General features: G+C 38.9%; 1 protein-coding gene across 7 annotated transcripts in view; it reads left to right on the top strand.

Moving 5' to 3' along the window:
• Positions 1-419: 419 nt before the first annotated feature.
• Positions 420-18340, top strand: part of PIAS2 (protein inhibitor of activated STAT 2) — a 91049-nt gene continuing 73128 nt past the window's right edge. For 6 of the 7 annotated variants that reach the window (XR_006821023.1, XM_046024600.1, XM_046024597.1 and 3 more), the window contains exon 1: positions 420-595. Coding sequence is in view for 5 of the 7 variants with exons in the window: in XM_046024600.1 (XP_045880556.1) it covers positions 572-595 (24 nt within the window). In the remaining 2 variants the exon portion in view is untranslated. Of the gene's footprint in view, positions 596-15347; positions 15396-18340 lie in introns of those variants that run through there. The other variant, XM_046024598.1, reaches the window with a different exon arrangement.

Genomic DNA, 18340 nt, shown 5'->3' with positions numbered 1-18340 from the left:
CTGCTTTCCTCCAGCTACAGCCACCGTGTGGAAGAGCACCGTTAGAATTTTCCCGAAATGTTGCTGTCGGGAGTCCCGACCACCTCTTCGTCGTCTTCGCCGCTCCCCCGGGCCAGGCCCTCCTCCAGGCCGGCGGGTAACGCCGCAGTCGCACCGGCGCTTCCAGGGGAGTCAGGCGCCGCGCGGGACGGAGGGCACAGTCACAGGCCCGTACGCCTAAAGGCGTGCGGGAGGCCGGCAGGCCGCGGGAGAGGGCGGGAGCTGACGCGCGGCGAACGCGGCGCGCCGCGAGCCCGGGCGGAAGACGTGGGCGGAAGGTGGTGGGCCGAGTGGGCCGGGTGGGCGCCGGAGGGCGGGGCCCGCGCGCGCTGGGGGCGGAGCTCCCGCGCCGGTCACGTGACAGGTCCGGCGGTAGCGGCGGCGGCGGCGGCGGCCGCGGCGTCTTCAGCGGCGCCCAGTGCAGGATGGTGCTGGAGGCGGCGGCGGCGGCCGTGGTGGCGGCGGCGTCGTTGGCGGCAGCGGGAGGGGGTGCTGTGGCGGCATCGGCGGCGGCGCCCGCGGGTGGTGTAAAATGGCGGATTTCGAGGAGTTGAGGGTAAGCGGGGGCGCGGGAGTGGGGAGTGGAGGCCGCGGGGGAGGGGAGGGGAGGCGGGGAAGCCGCAGCGTCGCCGGCCGCCACCTTCTCGTTTCGCGGCGATCGGTAGTCGGAGCCGGGAGCCCGGTCCGAGTGCGAGCGGGCGCCCGCCCGGGCCGGCGCGGGCGGGGGAGGGGAGCCAGGCGGCGGAGGACGCCTGGGCCGTGCGGTGGCGGCGGGCCCGGGGCCCGGGCGAGCGGCCGGTGGGTCCCGCTGGGGGTCCGCACACCTGGCGTGGGGCGGGGGCCGCCGTCAGGAGGGGATTGTGGGGACCCGACTTTCTCGTAAGGGCTGAGGTGGGAAGCGGGATTTGTTTTCCACCTTCATGGGGGGTGTGTGTTTGTGTGTGTGTGTATGTATGTGTATGTGTATGTGTGCGTGTGGATTCAGAAGTCTACACGTTACTCACTTGGTGGGAGCCTGTTTTCTGAAACGTGAAGTTGCGTTTAGGAATCCCGTCTCTTATGGCCGATGCTACCGTTTAGTGAGATCTGTCACAAGAAAGGCCCCTTTCTCCTACCAGTGCTTCCTCTTGAAGAGAAGCGTGGTCTTTTGGGAGCGCTGCCTTTAATAATCGACCTTAAACCTTGATATTTTCTTAGTGCCGTGGTAAGACACCCGCAAAGGCCGTGTTGTCATGAGGTTTGTTTGTGAACTCATTTTGCTCGAGGGAAAGCATTTTTCTTTCTACTCTGAGAACAAGGTCACAACTTTATTGTTGGTATCTTTGTATAGTAGAGGCTTGACAATGGGTGTGCTGGGGGTAGAACGGAAAAGATGTTTTTCCCTGGGCTGATAACCTTCAGAGTCCTCAATTGAAACTAAACGGTGGTCAACGAATAGGCTTTATTTTTTACGGATCGCTGAATTACTGGCGACAGAAATGGGATATTTAAGGACAGGAACCTTGATTTAAAAGAAAAGTCAAAGTAGAGATGAATGTGAACTTGAAATTAACGGCAGTCCTTTTGCATAACAGACGTATGATTTTAGGGTTACTTTTTTGGAATAAGAAGAAAGAAGAATCTGGTAAAGTATTCAGTTTTGTATATTTACTGTTTTTTTCCACTAGGGATGGAGTGGGGAAGGATGTTGACTGTTCACCTGGCTGGTATGGTGGACATCAGCAAAAGGACGCATTGGTGATTCTGATCTAAAGGGAGAATGTGTTATAGTTTGCGTAATACCTGCCATTTCCCCTTCTGTTGTTTCAAAAAGAATGGTACATTAATGCATTTTATGCCCTATATTAGTTTATACAGAGAACCATGCTAGTAGGTAAAGGGTAATCGTATTGGTAAGTGTAGAAGTTTTAATGTCTCAGAGCATAGAGCTTTTTTAACACCTGTGGAGCTTTGAAACAAGCAGGCTGGAGCCTCAGCTGTATAAATGAATGCATTAGGTTCAGGGATTGGTTGAGAGACTGAATGTTGAAGTTAATTTTTTTTTTTTTTTACCTGCAGTATCCTCTTCATTTTGCATAGTAACATCTCTGTGTAGTTTATTCTCTTCTAAGGTTTTTTGTTGATGAAAATTTTTCCAAGACTTGCATTAGACTTTTATAAATGTTGTTGGTCAAAGTTTAATAAAAACGGAGGATTTAAGGGGTGCCTGTTTGTTCAGTCGTTGAGTGTGTGGCTTCGGCTCAGGTCATGATCCCGGGGTCCTGGGATCCAGCCTGGCATCATCTGGGCTTCCTGCTCTGCGGGAAGCCTGCTTCTCCCTCTCCCACTCCCCCTGCTTGTGTTCCCTCTCTTGTGTCTCTATCTGTCAAATAAATAAAATCTTCAAAAAAGAAAAGAAAAAGAGGATTTATTTACCAGTCTAGGGCAGAGAAGGCAGTCAGGGCTTAAGTTCGGGTGGAACCAGGAACTGCAAAGTGGTTGGAAGCCAAAGATGTGTTTTTCTCTTTGGGTCTACTTGTCCCTTCCCCCTTTTCCACTCTCCACTTTTATCTCCCCCTACCTCCTCTCCCCCTTCCCTTTCCTCTTTCCCCTCCCCACCCTTGTCCCCTACAGTTTGTTTTGTGGGTCACTTCTCTTTCTGTAAATCAGCTGTCTTTGCTTCTCCCTACACTTGATGGAAGATGGCCCCTCCCTCATAGTTCACATAAGGTGTCCAACAGAGAGTGACTGGGAAGAGTTTTCAGAGGAGGGAAAGGGTGTGCAGATGAATGCTGGAAAAGAGTTATCCGCCCCAGTGTTTGCCTTAGCTGCTCAGCAGCATCTTCTACATTTAAAGATGAACAGCCTCCGTGCCTTGCCCTCATTTCAAACAGTGACAATGATGATGATGACGATAGATATCCATTATAATATAAGTAGTTATTACATGCCTGGCTCTGGTCTAAGCACTTCACATACCTGTTTGATTCTCACAACAATTGTGATAGAATTGTTAGAAGAATTGTCAGAAGAAATGGAGACAGCTTGAGTAACCTGACGCAGTTTGAGCTGGAAGACCTGGGATGTTTAACTCAGATGTCCAGCTTTAGAGTCCGTGCTTTTCAGAGTCTGAGCTGTCCTGCTCTGCCTAGTTTCCTTCAGGTTCATATGGTGCTGCTAGCCATCAGCCTGCGATCTATGAACTTAACAATGATAAATAGCCCGTGCCCTTCTTACGTGATATATAATACTGGAGGGGAAACAGGACAGCTGACTGAAAATCTAATTAGAAAGGAGGGAAAGAGGAAGAAACATGCAGAACATTCTAAATGGTCTCTGCCTCAGAATATATTCTGTGAGGGTCAGAGAGATCGTCAAGTAAATTGAAGGACGAGGAAAAATGGCCAGCATTTGTTTGTTGACTAACTTGGCAGTAGAGGAAATAGCCGACCTGGATGTCACATATTTGGCTGCCCATGCTGCCGCTGAGAGGATTTCCAGTATCTTTATCCATTACCATTCGGGGCTACTCCTTAGGGGCGTGTATAATCAGAGCAGGTCACTTCTGGCTGGTGTTGCCATCTCCTGTACTGGAGGTCAGGAATTCTGGGAAAGGTCATCTCCACTGTGCTTTGGTGACTCCTGTGCCTTTGCTTTGTAAGCTTAGGGTGGGGGTGGGGGTTGGGGTTATTTGATGAGGCAACTCCTGTGGAACCGTAAGAGGTCGCCAGATGATTTTAGTTTTTGAGACTGCTATGTAAGCCAATACCAGAGGTCTTGTCCGGTCATAGCAGAATATGGCAACCCTGTACTTTGTGGCTTTCATTTTAATAGAATACCAGCACACCTTTCTTCTAGTTCTTCTGAGAGAGAGGATCTGACTGGCTGAGCTTAGCTGAGGGTCCTCTCCGATTCTAATCATCTGTGGCCAGAAGCTTAGAGTCCTAGCACACAAACCTGACTCATGAGATTATCTTGACGGGTTAGGGGAAGGGAAGGGGCAAATTCTCTGAAGTGGAAATTGTGGGCTGAGTAGTCAAGGACGATTATGATAACACATCATGTATTCAAAGCTTTCAAGATGCTAGAGAAGAAATTATTCAATTCAGTGGTTGGTTGTATATAGCTTTTATGTTGGTAGAAGTTTCTGAATTAACTAATTTATAAATTAACTAGTTGTGAATTAACTTGGGACAAGCTCATAAGGTCTGATGACTGGGACCTCTGTCACTGCCACCCTCCTTTCTCCCTACGAAATAGTCTCTGTCAGAGCTAAGCACAGGCATGGAGCAGAGGCAGAATAGTTGGGGTTCTGAAGTTCAGAATGATGTTTTATTTTAGAGAGTGAGCTTGCATTTGAGTGCCGGGGTGGGGGGGGGGTGCGGGTGGAAGGGCAGAGGGAGAGAGAATCTCAAGCAGACTCCCAGATGAGTGTACAGCTCAACATGGGGCTCAGTCTCATGACCCCGAGATCATAACCTGAGCCAAAATCAAGAGTGGGACATTTAATTCACTGAGCTATCCAGGCATCCCCAGAGTGGCTTTTTTACCCTTGTCTTTCTCCTCCAGTTGCATAGTTATATACAGTGGGCTGTTGGTGCAGTCTTTTGGCAGCTCTTAAAAAGGTTCCCGCTATTATTTAACCTGGTTAATCTATTCTCCTTACTTCCCACCACTGAATTATGGAGATGGAGGAGGGATCAATTGCAGAAACATTCTTCTTTTTTTTTTCCTTTAAAGATTCTCTCTCCTTCTCTCCTGCATTCCTCATCCCCTTCCTTTTGTGCATCGCGTTTATTATCTCCATGTGTGTCAGAGAACAAGAGTGAATGTGTGTGCAGTCTTAGTGTGTGGGCTAGTGAAAGAGAGTGAGTGATTGTAACTTTCTTAATAGATACTGGAAAACCAATGCAGAAGAGCTTTTATGCTGAGTCTTAAGTAATTCTATAACAGAAGATTTTCTGCCTAGGAGCCTTGGATGTTTGGTTCTTTACACATAGCAGGACTTGCCATTCTGGTAGCTTCAGGTGCTGTTAGGATATAGAGGGAGAATAGGAAGTTAATGGGGGGGGGGTTGTGAGGTTAGAGTTCTTCATCCCTCATGCTCTTCAACTATTGGACAAGGAAATAGACTAATAGATAAGATAGATGAAACTGAATCTACCATATGATTCAAAGTCTTGAGTGGACATAACTGAAATTTCAGGACACAACTTCACTTGAGATCCTGTCTGTGAAAGCACGTTCCAAGCTCAGTATTTAACTTAAATGGATAATTTTAAATAGTAAACCAAGGTATTCTTAGCTGTGGTAGATGCCTTTGCATTTGTTTGCACCTTAGGTCTGTGGCCTCCCTCCATGAATGTCTTTTCTAAGACATTTTTAAGACTGTTCTAAATATAACATTCTTCAGATGTTTCTCTTTTTTTAGCATTTTGCCTTTATTTTTCTGGATTGGATCTTAGTTATTTTAAAAATTTTTTTATTGAGATATAATGTACATACCATAAAATTTACCCTTTTAAAATGGCTTTCGTCTATTCACATAGTTGTGCAAGCATCACCACCATCTAATTCCATAACACTTTCATCATTCCAAAAGAAACCCAGTACCCATTCACAATCACTCCTCCTCCTTACATCCAGCCCTCAGCTTCCAGTAATTTACTGTTTGTCTCTATGGATTTGTCTGTTTTAGACATTTCATAGAGATAGAATCATACACATGGCCTTTTCTGTCTGGCTCCTTTCGTTTAACATAACCTTTTCAAGGTACATGTTGCAGCATGTGGCAGTGCTTCTTTCCTTTTTATGGCTGAATAATATTCCATTGTATGGAATATACCACATTTTGTTTATTCATGAGTTTATGTGTATTTGGGTTGTTTGTACTCTTTGACTAATATGAACATTCATCTGTGTATAAGTTTTGTGTGGACATATGTTTTCGGTTATTTTGGGTAGTTACCTAGGGATGGCATTACTGGGTACATGTGATAACTCTGTTTATGTGTTTGGGGAATTATCAGACTTTCCCCAAACTATTACATTTTACATTTCTGCTAGTAGTTATAAGAGTCCTAATTTCTCCATATCCTCACACACATGGGTGTAAAGTGGTATTTCTTTCTTTCTTTCTTTTTTTTATTTTTTTATTTTTTTTTAAAGATTTTATTTATTTATTTGACAGAGAGAAATCACAAGAGAGGCAGGCAGAGAGGAAGGGAAGCAGGCTCTCCGTTGAGCAGAGAGCCCGATGTGGGACTCGATCCCAGGACCCTGAGATCATGACCTGAGCCGAAGGCAGCGGCTTAACCCACTGAGCCACCCAGGCGCCCTCTTTCTTTTTTTTTTTAAAGATGTTATTTATTTATTTGACAGAGATCACAAGTAGGCAGAGAGGCAGGCAGAGAGAGGAGAAAGCAGTCTCCCCGCTGAGCAGAGAGCCCGATGCGGGACTCGATCCCAGCACCCTGGGATCATGACCCGAGCCGAAGGCAGTCGCTCAACCAACTGAGCCACCCAGGCGCCCCGTAAAGTGGTATTTCATTGTGGTTTTGATTTGCATTTACCTGGTGACTAATGATGTTGAGCATTTTTGCTTGTACTCATTGGGTATTTGCATATTTTCTTTGGGAAAATGTATACTCAAACCTTTTGCCCATTTTTAAACTTTTTTTTAAGTTCAAGCATTCATCAGATATATGGTTTGCAAATATTTTACTCATTTTTGTGGACTGTCTTTTAACTTTTTCCATAATGTACTTTGAAGCACAAAATTTTTTTTTAAAATTTTGACAAAGTTTAATTTATAAATTTTTTCTTGCTTGTGATTTTGATCAGTCATTGCTTAATCCAGTGTCATAAAGATTTATGTCTGTTTTCATATAAGGGTTTATATTTGTAGTTCTAGTTTTAACATTTAGGTTGTTGATCCATTTTGAGTTAATTTTTGTTTACGGTATGAGGTAGGGATTGAACCTCTTTTGCATATGGATATCCACTTTCACACATTATTTGTTGAAGGATGATTCTTTCTCCCTTGAGTTATCCTTTACAGCTAGTCTCTTTTTCAAGTAACTGAATTTAAGAAATTACACAGTTGAAATAAAAGTGATATGTGGAATCAATTGGTATCATAGTCTGAACTATCCTCTGTGAATGTTTACATTGAACCTCCACCCCTGGTAATGTGGCTTTTTTTCCTCGACTTTTTTTGGAAAAGTTGTTTGAAACAAATAAGAGTTTTTGTGACTTTGCAGAGAACAGTGTAAAACTAACATGGACATTCAGACCTCTCCATTTGTTTATTCATATAGGTCAGTAAAAGCTGTTCTTGATTACGTTGCAGAAGGTTGTTTTTGCATGGTTATTGACTGACTTTGGCCAAATTATTTCACTTTTTCTTTAACCTGGAAAATGTTGTTTTTTAAAAAAATATTTATTGAAAGTGTGTATGTGTGTGTGTGTGTGTGTAAATGGACACGCACGCATGTATGCACACAAGGGGGAGGAGAGGGAAAGGGAAAGGGAATCCTAAGCAGGTTCCACACTCCATGCTTAGTGCAGAGCCTGACACAGGGCTCAATCTCACAACCCTGAGATCATGACCTGAGCCAAATCGAGAGTCAGAAGCTTAAATGCCTGAGCCACCCGGGTGCACCAGCCTGGAAAATGTTTTTGTTTATGTCTTTGAGATTTCTTTATTATGAGAGAGAGGGAGAGAGAGAGCGAGAGAGAGAGAGCACACGCACTCTTACAAGTGCATGAGCGAAAAGAGAGGCAGAGACAGATGGAGAGAGAGAATCCCAAGCATGCCCCATACTGAGAGTGGAGCTGCAATAGGGGCCTGTTCTCAAGACCCTGAGATCATGACCTGAGCTGAAATCAAGAGTTGGAAGTTTAGGGGCACCTGGGTGGCTCAGTGGGTTAAGCCGCTGCCTTCGGCTCAGGTCATGATCTCGGGGTCCTGGGATCGAGTCCCACATCGGGCTCTCTGCTCACCAGGGAGTCTGCTTCCCTCTCTCTCTCTCTCTCTCTCTCTGCCTGCCTCTCTATCTACTTGTGATCTCTCTCTGTCAAATAAATAAATAAAATCTTTAAAAAAAAAAAAAAAAGAGTTGGAAGTTTAACTGACTGAGCCACTCAGGCGCCCCTGGAAAATGGTTTTCATAATGATTTTTATACTTATCACCATTCCTCATTGTTTTTCCCAAATGAAAGCAATACCTGTGCAGGTAGTTCAGGAAAATTCAGAAGGAAAAATAAAAGCCCTTCCTTTCTTTCCCAGTAGATTCCACTCCTGATATAACTAACTGCCTTTTAACCATGCTTGGGTATTTCTGTTTTTAGTTTTTCTCTTTAGGCTAGTTCCAAACTCAAAAACACCACATATTTTCTGTATCTTGATTTTTCTTTAAACTCTGAGCAGTGTCTTCTGCTTGACTCTAGTAGATAAGAAGTTTAGATCATTATGTTTTCCACTTTTCCTAGCATATTGATTTGTACTAGTTATACTTTTTTTATTTTTTTTAAAGTTTTAAATTTCAGTTAATGTATAGTGTTATACTAGTTTCAGGCATATAATTTAGTGATTCAGCCCTTCTGTACATGAGGCAGTGGGTATCCCAAGTGCCCACTTTAATCCCCATCACCTAGTTTACCCATCCCCCCCTCCAGCTCTCTGTTAACTCTCTGTTAAGTATAGTTAAAAGTCTGTTTCTTGATTTGCCTCAGTTTCTCTTTCTTTCCCCTTTGCTCGTTTGTTTTGTTTCTTAAATTGACAAACGAAATCATATTCTCTGACTTATTTTGCTTAGCATGTACTCTCTAGCTCCAACTCTCATTGCAAGTGTCAAGATTTCATTCTGTTTTATGGCTGAGTATATTCCTGTGTGTGTGTGTCTGTGTGTGTGTGTGTGTGTGTGTGTGTGTGTGTACATGCACACCACGTCTTTGTCCATTCATCTATTGATGGACACTTGGACTGCTTCTGTAATTTCGCTATTGTGGATAATACTGCTATGAATACTGGGTGCATGTATTCCTTTGAATTAGTATTTTTATATTCTTTGGGTAAAAACCTAGTGCTACTGCTGATTCATAGATTAGTTCTATTTTTATCTTTTTGAGGAACTTGCATACTGTTTTCCAGAGTGGCTGCCCTAGTTGGTATTCTAAGAGTGCCAGAGGGTCCCTCATATACCACATACTTGCCAACACCTGTTGTTTCTTGTGTTACTGATTTTAGCCATTCTGAGAGGTGTGAGGTGATATCTTATTGTAGTTTTGACTTGCATTTTCCTGATGATGAGTGATGTTGAGCATCTTTTCATTGTGTCTGGCCATCTTTGTCTTCTACCAGTTACATTTTTGTTCCTAATTTTGCTGTTAGCTCTTAACTTTTTGTAAAAGTTAAACTTCTGTTTCTTGACCTATCAGTTTTAGACGGTATCTCTTCAGTTCCCAGTCTCTCAGAGGATTTAGTACCCATCTATTTCCCTTTGTTTCTCCTACCTCCAGTCTTCCTCTACTTCCAGCCTTCATTTTTTTATTGCACTGTCAAGATTTTAGCATTTATATTATGGTTTATAACACTTCTAAACTCTTCTGTGCTTCTGTAGGATTCTGGAAATTGAGTTTTGGACTGCCTTTTGTAGTATGTATCCTGATAGAAATATTAGTCACTGTGAAACCAGATCACTTGGAGCTATAGAGGAACTTCTGTTACTACCCCTGTGCTTCTCAAAGGAGAAACGTAGTAGAGTTCTGCTTGAATGAGGAGAATTCATGGAAATTATCTTTTAAATTTAATATTATAGTGTGTTCTCACATGTAACCATTCAACTTTTCTTGGTGATGGGTTTTTCTGGAGCTCTCAACCTTTCTTTTAGAATTTGGGCAGCTTGCTTTCTAGATCTGCTGTACAGCTGTCATCCTGGGATTATATTGTACCTGGATTAGGTCTTTTGCTTGAATCCCTTGTCTTTTTTAAATTTCATTTTTGATATTACTGGAATATAATCTTGAGTAGTTGTTTTAGGATGGACATGTGATAAGCATCTGATTTCTTCAGTGTCTGAAAATGACTTGCCTTTGTTCCTGATTGGAGGTTTAGATGTAGAATTATATATTTTGGTAATCAGTTTTTCCTACCGAATTTTGAAAGCTTTGCCCTAGGAACTTAAAACACCAGTGTTGCTAATAGAGTTGCATTACAAATCTGGTAGTTATCCTTGTATTCACCTTATTTAAAATCTTTGTGATGATCTTTTTATCTTTGGTACTTTGTGAAATGTGTCTAGTTGTAAACCTTTTTTTCATTCTGAGAGGGGTAACTTTTTAGCTCTAAGAGTCGTTTCAGGTATGGGGAATAGCTTTTATTTCTTTGATTACTTTTTTCCCTCTTTTCTGTTTTCTTTGAGACTTCAGGGGTGAAAGTTGGACTTCTAGATTGACACGTATTTGTTTACATCTGAGGATTTCCTTGATTTTTGTCTTTAAACTCTTCTGCAGAATTTATTTCAGTGATTATATTTTTAGTTTGTAGAAGCTTTATTTTTTCTTCCTTTCAATAACAACTTGTTCTCAGTTTATGGGGAAAAATACCTTGAAGTCTCTGAGGATGCTAATTCCTTTAAAAAGATCTCTTGAGACAGTTCTCTTATTATAATCATGGTTTGTGTATTTGGCTTTGCCAAATTTTTTTTTTGCTCATTTTTATATTGGGCCATCTATCTTTTTCATACTGATTTTACCCACAGTATGTAGACATACAAAATTATATCTATGTATCTAAGTTTTTATGTACATAAAAATTTTATACAAATGGAATGATGCTGTATTGTTTTATTATCGTTTTTAATTTTCCAGTGTATGAATACCAGTTCATCACTTCTCTTGTTGGAAATTTGTGTAGTTTCCATTTTTTTTCCTATTACAAATTCCCAAATTTCTTATCCAAACTTCTGAAACACAGAATATTCTGAAAATGCAAATAAAAAAAATTCTATAAACTTAATCTGCACTGATTTGACACCATTTGAAATTTTTTATTGATTTCATTTAATGTAAATATTTGTATGTTTCACTGCAGAAGTTCTAGGAGTAGAATTGCTGGGATTTAAGGATATGTGTGTCTTTAAAACAGTACTGGATGAGATCAGATTATTTTCCAAAAAGGATTGTATCGGTATTTGTTCTTTCCAACAATGTAGAAGTTTTCATTACTTTGCTTTCTTGTTAACACTTTGATCACATTGAATGTTTTTGCGACTGAGTAAAAATTTCACTTGATGGTTTTTAATTTTTCCCTTTGTTAATGAAAGTGAGCATCTTTTATTATGCTTATTAACATTTTCTTACCGAGAGTCTCTTACCTATTTGGTGTCTCTTGTCCCTTTCTGTACTAGGTTTAGAAAACCTTTTTTCTTACTAACCTTTTTTTCTTACTAAAAGTTCTGTAATTGAATCTGCCCGTGCTTTCTGGATTCTTATCTTTTAATCTGCACTGACAGCACCATCACATTGTCTTAATACTCCCAACTCTAACAACTTCTACAAAAACAAACTTCTGTTGATATAGGTCATTCGTGTAGGAAATGTGTAGATCATGAGAATACATCTGGGTGAAATTTTTCAATATAAACAAATGCGGATGAAGAGAATAAAACATCACCAGGACCCTACAGTTACCTCCCAGTGACTAATCTCGGTCTCCTCAAAGATAGTAGTCTTGATATTAGTCTTAGATTAATATTGGTCTTGATATTAGTCTTGGTTGATACTAGTCTTAGATTAGTTCTGTTTGTTCTTTGAAACTTATATAAATGGAAGTGTATGGTGTATATATTTTTTGTGTCTTCCCCCTCAATTTTGTTTGCAAGATTTATTGGCATGTAGTTGTAATTTGTTTATTCCCTTCCACTGGCAAAATAGAGTTCCAGTTGCTTCACGTTCTTTCTTGTGCACTCTAAACATTTTAGTGAATATTTAGTGGTTTTAATTTGTATTTTCTTAAAGAGTAATGATGTTAAGTCCCTTTTAACGTGTCTGTTGGCCATTTGGATATCTTTTGTGACATGACTTTGCCAATTTTTTTGCCCACCTTTATATTGGTTTATCTGTCTTTTTCCTACTGATTTGTAGGAATTCAGTACATACCACAGATACAGCTCTTGCAGGTTATATTTTGCAAATAATCTTCTCATTTCCCCAGCCCTATAAGTGTATTCAAAGATCTTGACTTCTCCACCTATCCATTGCCCTTTTTCCACTGGCAGATACTTGCAGGGGAAAAGAGCCATTAAATGTTGTACTTCATTTTCTATACTTCCCTTCTTTTCACAGCATTGACCTCTCAGGTCCTTGAGACTTTTTATAGTGCTTCATGTCTTCAAATGGATGTTTTTCATATTACCTTCAGTTTCTAAATTTTCATAGGGAAGGTTGGTCTCAAAGTCTACTCAATCATTGAGGGACAAGAAGTAGGCCAACTCTTCTTGTCTTGTAGTTCTTTAGGGTACTTCTTGGCTGTTCAGTCCTTTGTAATTTTAAAATCATTTTTCTAAGTTATACAGACACAAACATGCATGATCTATTGGGATTTTGATGGGAAATGCATTGAATCTATAAATAATTTCGGAGAGAACTAAGTTTTCTTAACCGTGAACATTGTAATCTCCATTTATTTAGGCCTTTTACAATGTCTTTCATAAAGTTTTATAATTTTCTTCAACTAAGCTATTGCAAATATTTTGTTAGATTTATTTTTAGGTACTTTGTTTTTGTATCAAATCATAAATGTATGAATTTTCTACCTTGCTGGTGTATAGAAGTACGGTTTTGACTTTGTGTTAACAACCTTGCTCTACTCCTAATTGTGATAAATTGTCAATAGAATTCTTTTGGATTTTTGTGTAGACAGACCTATCTGTGAATAATGACCTCTCTGTTTCCTCCTTTCCAATTCTTATGCTTTTTTTTCTTTCTTTCTTTTTCTTGTCTTAATGTGCTGGCTAGGATCTCCAGTACAGTGTTGAATAGAAGCGGTGATGGGGGCATCGTGATCTTGTTCCTGATTTTAAAGGGAATGCTTTCAAAGTTTCACAGTTAAGTATGATGCTTGCTGTAGGTTTATTGTAGATAATCTTTCAGGTTAAGGATGTTCCTTTCTGTTACTAGTTTGCTAATTTAAAAAAGTCATGAATGGATATTGAATTTTATCAAAAGCCTTCTCTGCATTTTTTTGAGATGATGATGTTTTTCCTTTGTAACCTGTTAATGGGGGGAACCTTGTGTATTTCAAGCATAAAGTCAATCCTCATTTGTCTCTTTTTTCATTTTTGGACTCAAACTGAAGATAGTTAATTAAGATTTTTACTTCTAATAATTAGTTATATTGACCTAAAAAAATATGCTCTTCTTTTTCTGGAAGAATTTATGCAGGATTAGAATGATCTGTTTAAGTGATAGAACTCCCTTATAAAATTGTGACTGTATTTTCTTTGTGGGATACTTCTTAACCACTGATTGAATTGCTATGCTTATATGATTTCAATTTTCAAGCCAGTTTTGGTAGGTTATATATTTATAGGAAGTTGTCTTTTTCATTCATGTTCTTGAATTTATGGTATTAAGTTGTTAATCTCTAATTTTGTATTACCTGCAGTTGATGTCCCTTTTATCTTTTTTCTTTTAATGCCTTTTCTCTTGATCTCTCAAAAACTAAAAGCTTACCAATTTTTTAAAGACTTATCAGAGATCAAGTTTTTGATTTTTTTAGTATCCTTCCTCCATTTCATTATTTTCTGCTCTTTAATTTGTGCTTTTGGGGGGCATATTTTTATTCTTTCTCTAATTTCTTAAGTTGGATGCCTTCCTTTTTAATTTTCAGTGTTTTAACATAGGTCTCCATTGTTTTCCCTGCATCACACAAGTTTTGATGTGCAGTGTTTTCATTATTTTCCACTTGAGTATTTTTCTGTTTTTCACTGTCAGTTCTTTGAGTTATTTAAAACAGTTTTTATTTCCAAACATGGGAGTTCCTTTAGTTATTGATTTGTAAATGTGTTGTAATTTGGAAGCATGATATGTATGATAGTGATCTTTCAAAATCTGTTAAGACTATGGTCAGTTTTTGTTTTTGTTTGTACTTAGAGAGAATGTGATTTTTCAGTTGGAAGCACGAAGTTTTATATATGTCTGGTAGTTAGGCTTGTTAATTCTGTTTGAATCTTCCATATGTTTTTGGAGAGCAGAAGTACGTTAATCTTTTAGAAGAACGTTTTTCCCCCCAGTTTTCCCTTATAGTTTTACTAATTTCTAAAATATATTTTAAATTGTTGGTAGTACATTACAGTTGAAGCTTATATTTTCCTGTTGAATTGGAGCTTTTACTCTCTGTATTAACTCTTTATGCCTTTGAATGCTCTTTGTATTATATACTACTGTTTTATATTATAGCTGTACTCTTCTCTTTTAGTCAACTAATTTTGCCTGATTTTTTAAATTCTCCTTATCCCTACATTTTTGTGTTCTTTTCGTTTTCTCTCTTATGAATATCAGGCTATTGGATTAAAAATATTAATCCATTCTAGTAATCTTGGTCTTTGTAATTTTAAATTAAACTTTTTATTAAGAAGGTTGTTAATTTACTCACAGTTGGGAGAAGTAGTACAGAGATTTCACATACTCTTTACCAAGTTCTCACAGTGGTAACATCTTGCAAAACCTTAGAACAGTATCACAACAATACTACAAGGATATTGACATTGACACAATCAAGATTTAGACCATTTCCATCACTATAAGGGTCCCTCTTGTTGTCATTTTTATCACCACACCCACTTCCTTCCCATCCCCTTAATATCTTGGACCCACTCATCTGTTTCTCATTTCTATGGTTTTATCTTTTCTAAGAATGTTATATAAATGGAATCATACAGTGTGTTATGTTTTGGGTTTGGTTTTAGCATCATTCTCTGGAGATTCATTCATGTTGTTTTATGTATTAATAGCTCATCACATTTTATTGCTGAGTAGTATTTCATGGTTTGGATTTGTTTAACCATATACCTGTTGAAAGACATCCATGTTGTTTAGAGTTTTGGGCTCTTAAAAATAAAAGTGCTTTAAGATTTCTGCATAGGTTTTTTTGGTGAACATAAGTTTTCATTTCTCTGGGATAAAAATACCCAGGAGTGCAATTCCTATGTTGTATGGTTATTGTATATATAGTTTTTAAAGAACTTGCCAAACTGTTTTCCAGAGTGGCTGTACCATTTTACATCCCTACCAGCAATGTATGGAGTGATCCAGTTTCTCTGCATCCTCGCCAGCATTTGGTGTTATCACTGTTTTTCATTTTAGTCATTCTGGTATGTATCTAGTGATACCTCAGTGAGGTTTCAATTTGCACTCCCCTAGTGGCTAATGATAACATTTTCATGTGCTTATTTTTTATTTGTATATCCTTATTGATGAAATGTTTCTTCATGGCTTTTGTCCTTTTTAAATTGGATTTTTTTTTCCTGTTGGAGTTTGAGAGTTCTAGATATATTCTAGATACTCATGCTTTGTTGGATATATGGTTTCCAAATACTGTTGCCAAGCCTCTTGATTGTTTTTTCATCTTTTTAACAGGGTCTCGCAGAACACAAGGTTTTAATTTTAGTGAAGTCCAGTGTTTATTTTTTTCTTTTGTGGATTTTGCTTTGAATGTCAAGTCTAAGAATTATTTGCCTAGCCCTAGTTCCTGAAGATTTTCTTCTGTGTTTTTTCCTAAAAGTTTTATAGTTTTGTTCTAATGTTTAAGTCTGTGACCCATTTGGAGTTAATTTTTGTATAAAATGTAAGACACAGTTGGATGTATAATTTGCTTCAGCACCATTTGTTGAAAGGCAGTCTTTCCTCCATGGAGTCACTTTTGCACCTTGGTCAAAAAACTATTTGGGCATATTGTGTAGGTCTGTTTCTGGGTTCTGTGTTCTGTTCCATAGATCTGTGTGTTACCTTTGCTCATACAACCACACAGTCTTGATTACAGAGCTAAATTGTGAAATGGAATGGACTGATTTCTGTCCTGTTTTTTAAATTGTTTTAGCCCTTCTAGTTCCTTTGCCTTTCCATATACCTTTTAGAATAATCTTAAATATAAAAAAGTCTTGGTGGTTGAAACTGTGTCAAATCTGTGTCAGTTTAGGGAAAATTGATGTAGTTTCTTTGTTGAGTCTTAAAAGCCATGAGAATCCATTCATTTAAATTTTCTTAGACTTCTTTTATTAGCATTTTGTAAATTTCAGTATACAAGTCCTGTATGTTTTGTTATATTTTTAAACAAGTACTGTTTTTAAGCTTGTTTCTGTGTATTTTTGGTTAATGCATAAGAATGTGATTCATATTTGTGTGTCACTCTTGTCTCCTGCAACTTTGCCGAACTCAGTTATTGGTTGTAAGAGTTGTTTTTTTTTTTTTTTTAGATACTTTGGGATCTGCAAATACAGGCAAATGTAAAATTTTTTTTCCTTTCCAGTCTGTATGTCTTTTATTTCCTCCTCTTGTCTTTTCCCTTATCCAGAACATACAGCACTATTCTGATTCATTTGGTGAGACTTGACATCCTTGTCTCGTTCCCAGTCTTAGGGTAATGCATTCATCCTTTTACCATTTAAGTGTAATGTTAGCTATAGATTCTTTTGTAGGTGATTTCTATCAGGTTAAGGAAGTTCTCTGTTCCTGTTCTTCTGAGAATTATCATGAGTGAGAGTTAAATTTGTCAAATGCTCTTTCTGCATTAACTGTTAAAAATCATGTTTCTTTTTTAAGCTTTTAATAAGGGTATACCACCACAAACAAAAAAAGGGTATACTATATTGATTTCAAACACTGAACCAGCCTTGTAGTCCTGGAATAACCCTCACTTGGTGATGGTATAGACTTCTTTTTTGTATATTACTAAATTCTCTTTGCTAACATTTTGTTAAGTATTTTAGCATCTATATTTGTGATGGTTTGTAGTCTTATTTTTCATACTGTTTTTGTTTAGTTTTGCCATCGGGGTAATGTTAGCTTTATAAAATGAATTTGGAAGTGTTCTCTCATCTTCTGTTTTCTGGAAGAAATTAGATTAGATTGGTGTTAATTCTTTAAATGTTTGGGTAGAATTATCCAGTAAAACCATTTAGGTCTGATCATTTACTTTTTAGGAGTTTTATTTTTTAATTCATTTTTTTGAAGATTTTGTTATTAGAGAGCATGAATAGCAGGGGGAGGGAGAGAGAATCTTGGGCAGACTCCATGCTGAGTGTGGAGCCTGAAGTGAGGCCCCATCTCACAACCCAGAGATCGCGACCTGAGCCAGAATCAAGAGTTGGATGCTTAACTGAGCCACCCAGGTGCCCCTATTTGGGGGAATTTTAAAATTATGAATTAAATTTCCTGAGTAGTTGGAAGGTTATTCAAATGATCTGTTTCATATTGGGTGAATTTCCTAATTTGTGTTTTTCAAGGAATTTGTCCTTTTCATATGAATTACCAAATTCATGTGTCTAGTTGTTCTGAGTATTCCTGTGTTTTTTTTGTTTTTTTTTTTTTTTTTGATGTCTCTGGTTTCTGTGGTGATATTAAACTAATCTTGCAGGTTTGTTTTTTTTTTAAGATTTTTTTTTAATTTATTTATTCGGCAGAGAGAGATCACAAGTAGGCAGAGAGGCAGGCAGAGAGAGAGAAAGGAGGAAGCAGGCTCCCCACCAAGGAGAGAGCCTGATGCGGGGCTCGATCCTAGGACTCTGGGATCATGACCTGAGCCGAAGGCAGAGGCTTTAACCTTCTGAGCCACCCAGGCGCCCCTAATCTTGCAGTTTTAATTGGAAAGTTTTATTTCATTTTTAAACTGCTCCCCACTCTGCCAACTTACATGCATGTCATTATCTGCAGTTTTGTTCTGTCATTTCTTAGCCTTACAATCTGATACTATAATCTTATACAGTAAATGTTTGTTTAAGCTAATCACTTTCCTCCCCGGGGCTTGTCGTTTTCTTTGGTCATTGTTCTGCTGTTAGATTCCTCTAAATTCTTCTGGTTCAGCATTGATGGGCTTTTTACTTTTCCTTTCCTATGTTAGACATGCTTTCTTACTCATGGCTTTTGTACCTGCTGCATCTGAGGTCTTGGAATGCTTTTCCCAGAGACTCTTTGGGTATCTTCTTAATCCTTCAGTTACTTATTCTTTTACCTCCTGAGGGAGACCTTCTCTCTTTAAGATTGCAAATCCTTTACCTCTTCATTCCCTGTTTCCTTTTCTCCCATTATTTTTGTCCTTTGT

The sequence above is a fragment of the Meles meles genome, chromosome 12 (genome assembly GCF_922984935.1).
Source record: "Meles meles chromosome 12, mMelMel3.1 paternal haplotype, whole genome shotgun sequence".
Lineage (NCBI taxonomy): Eukaryota > Metazoa > Chordata > Mammalia > Carnivora > Mustelidae > Meles > Meles meles.
The sequence above is the reverse complement of the archived record's forward strand: the minus strand, read 5'-3'. Positions and strand labels throughout refer to the sequence as shown.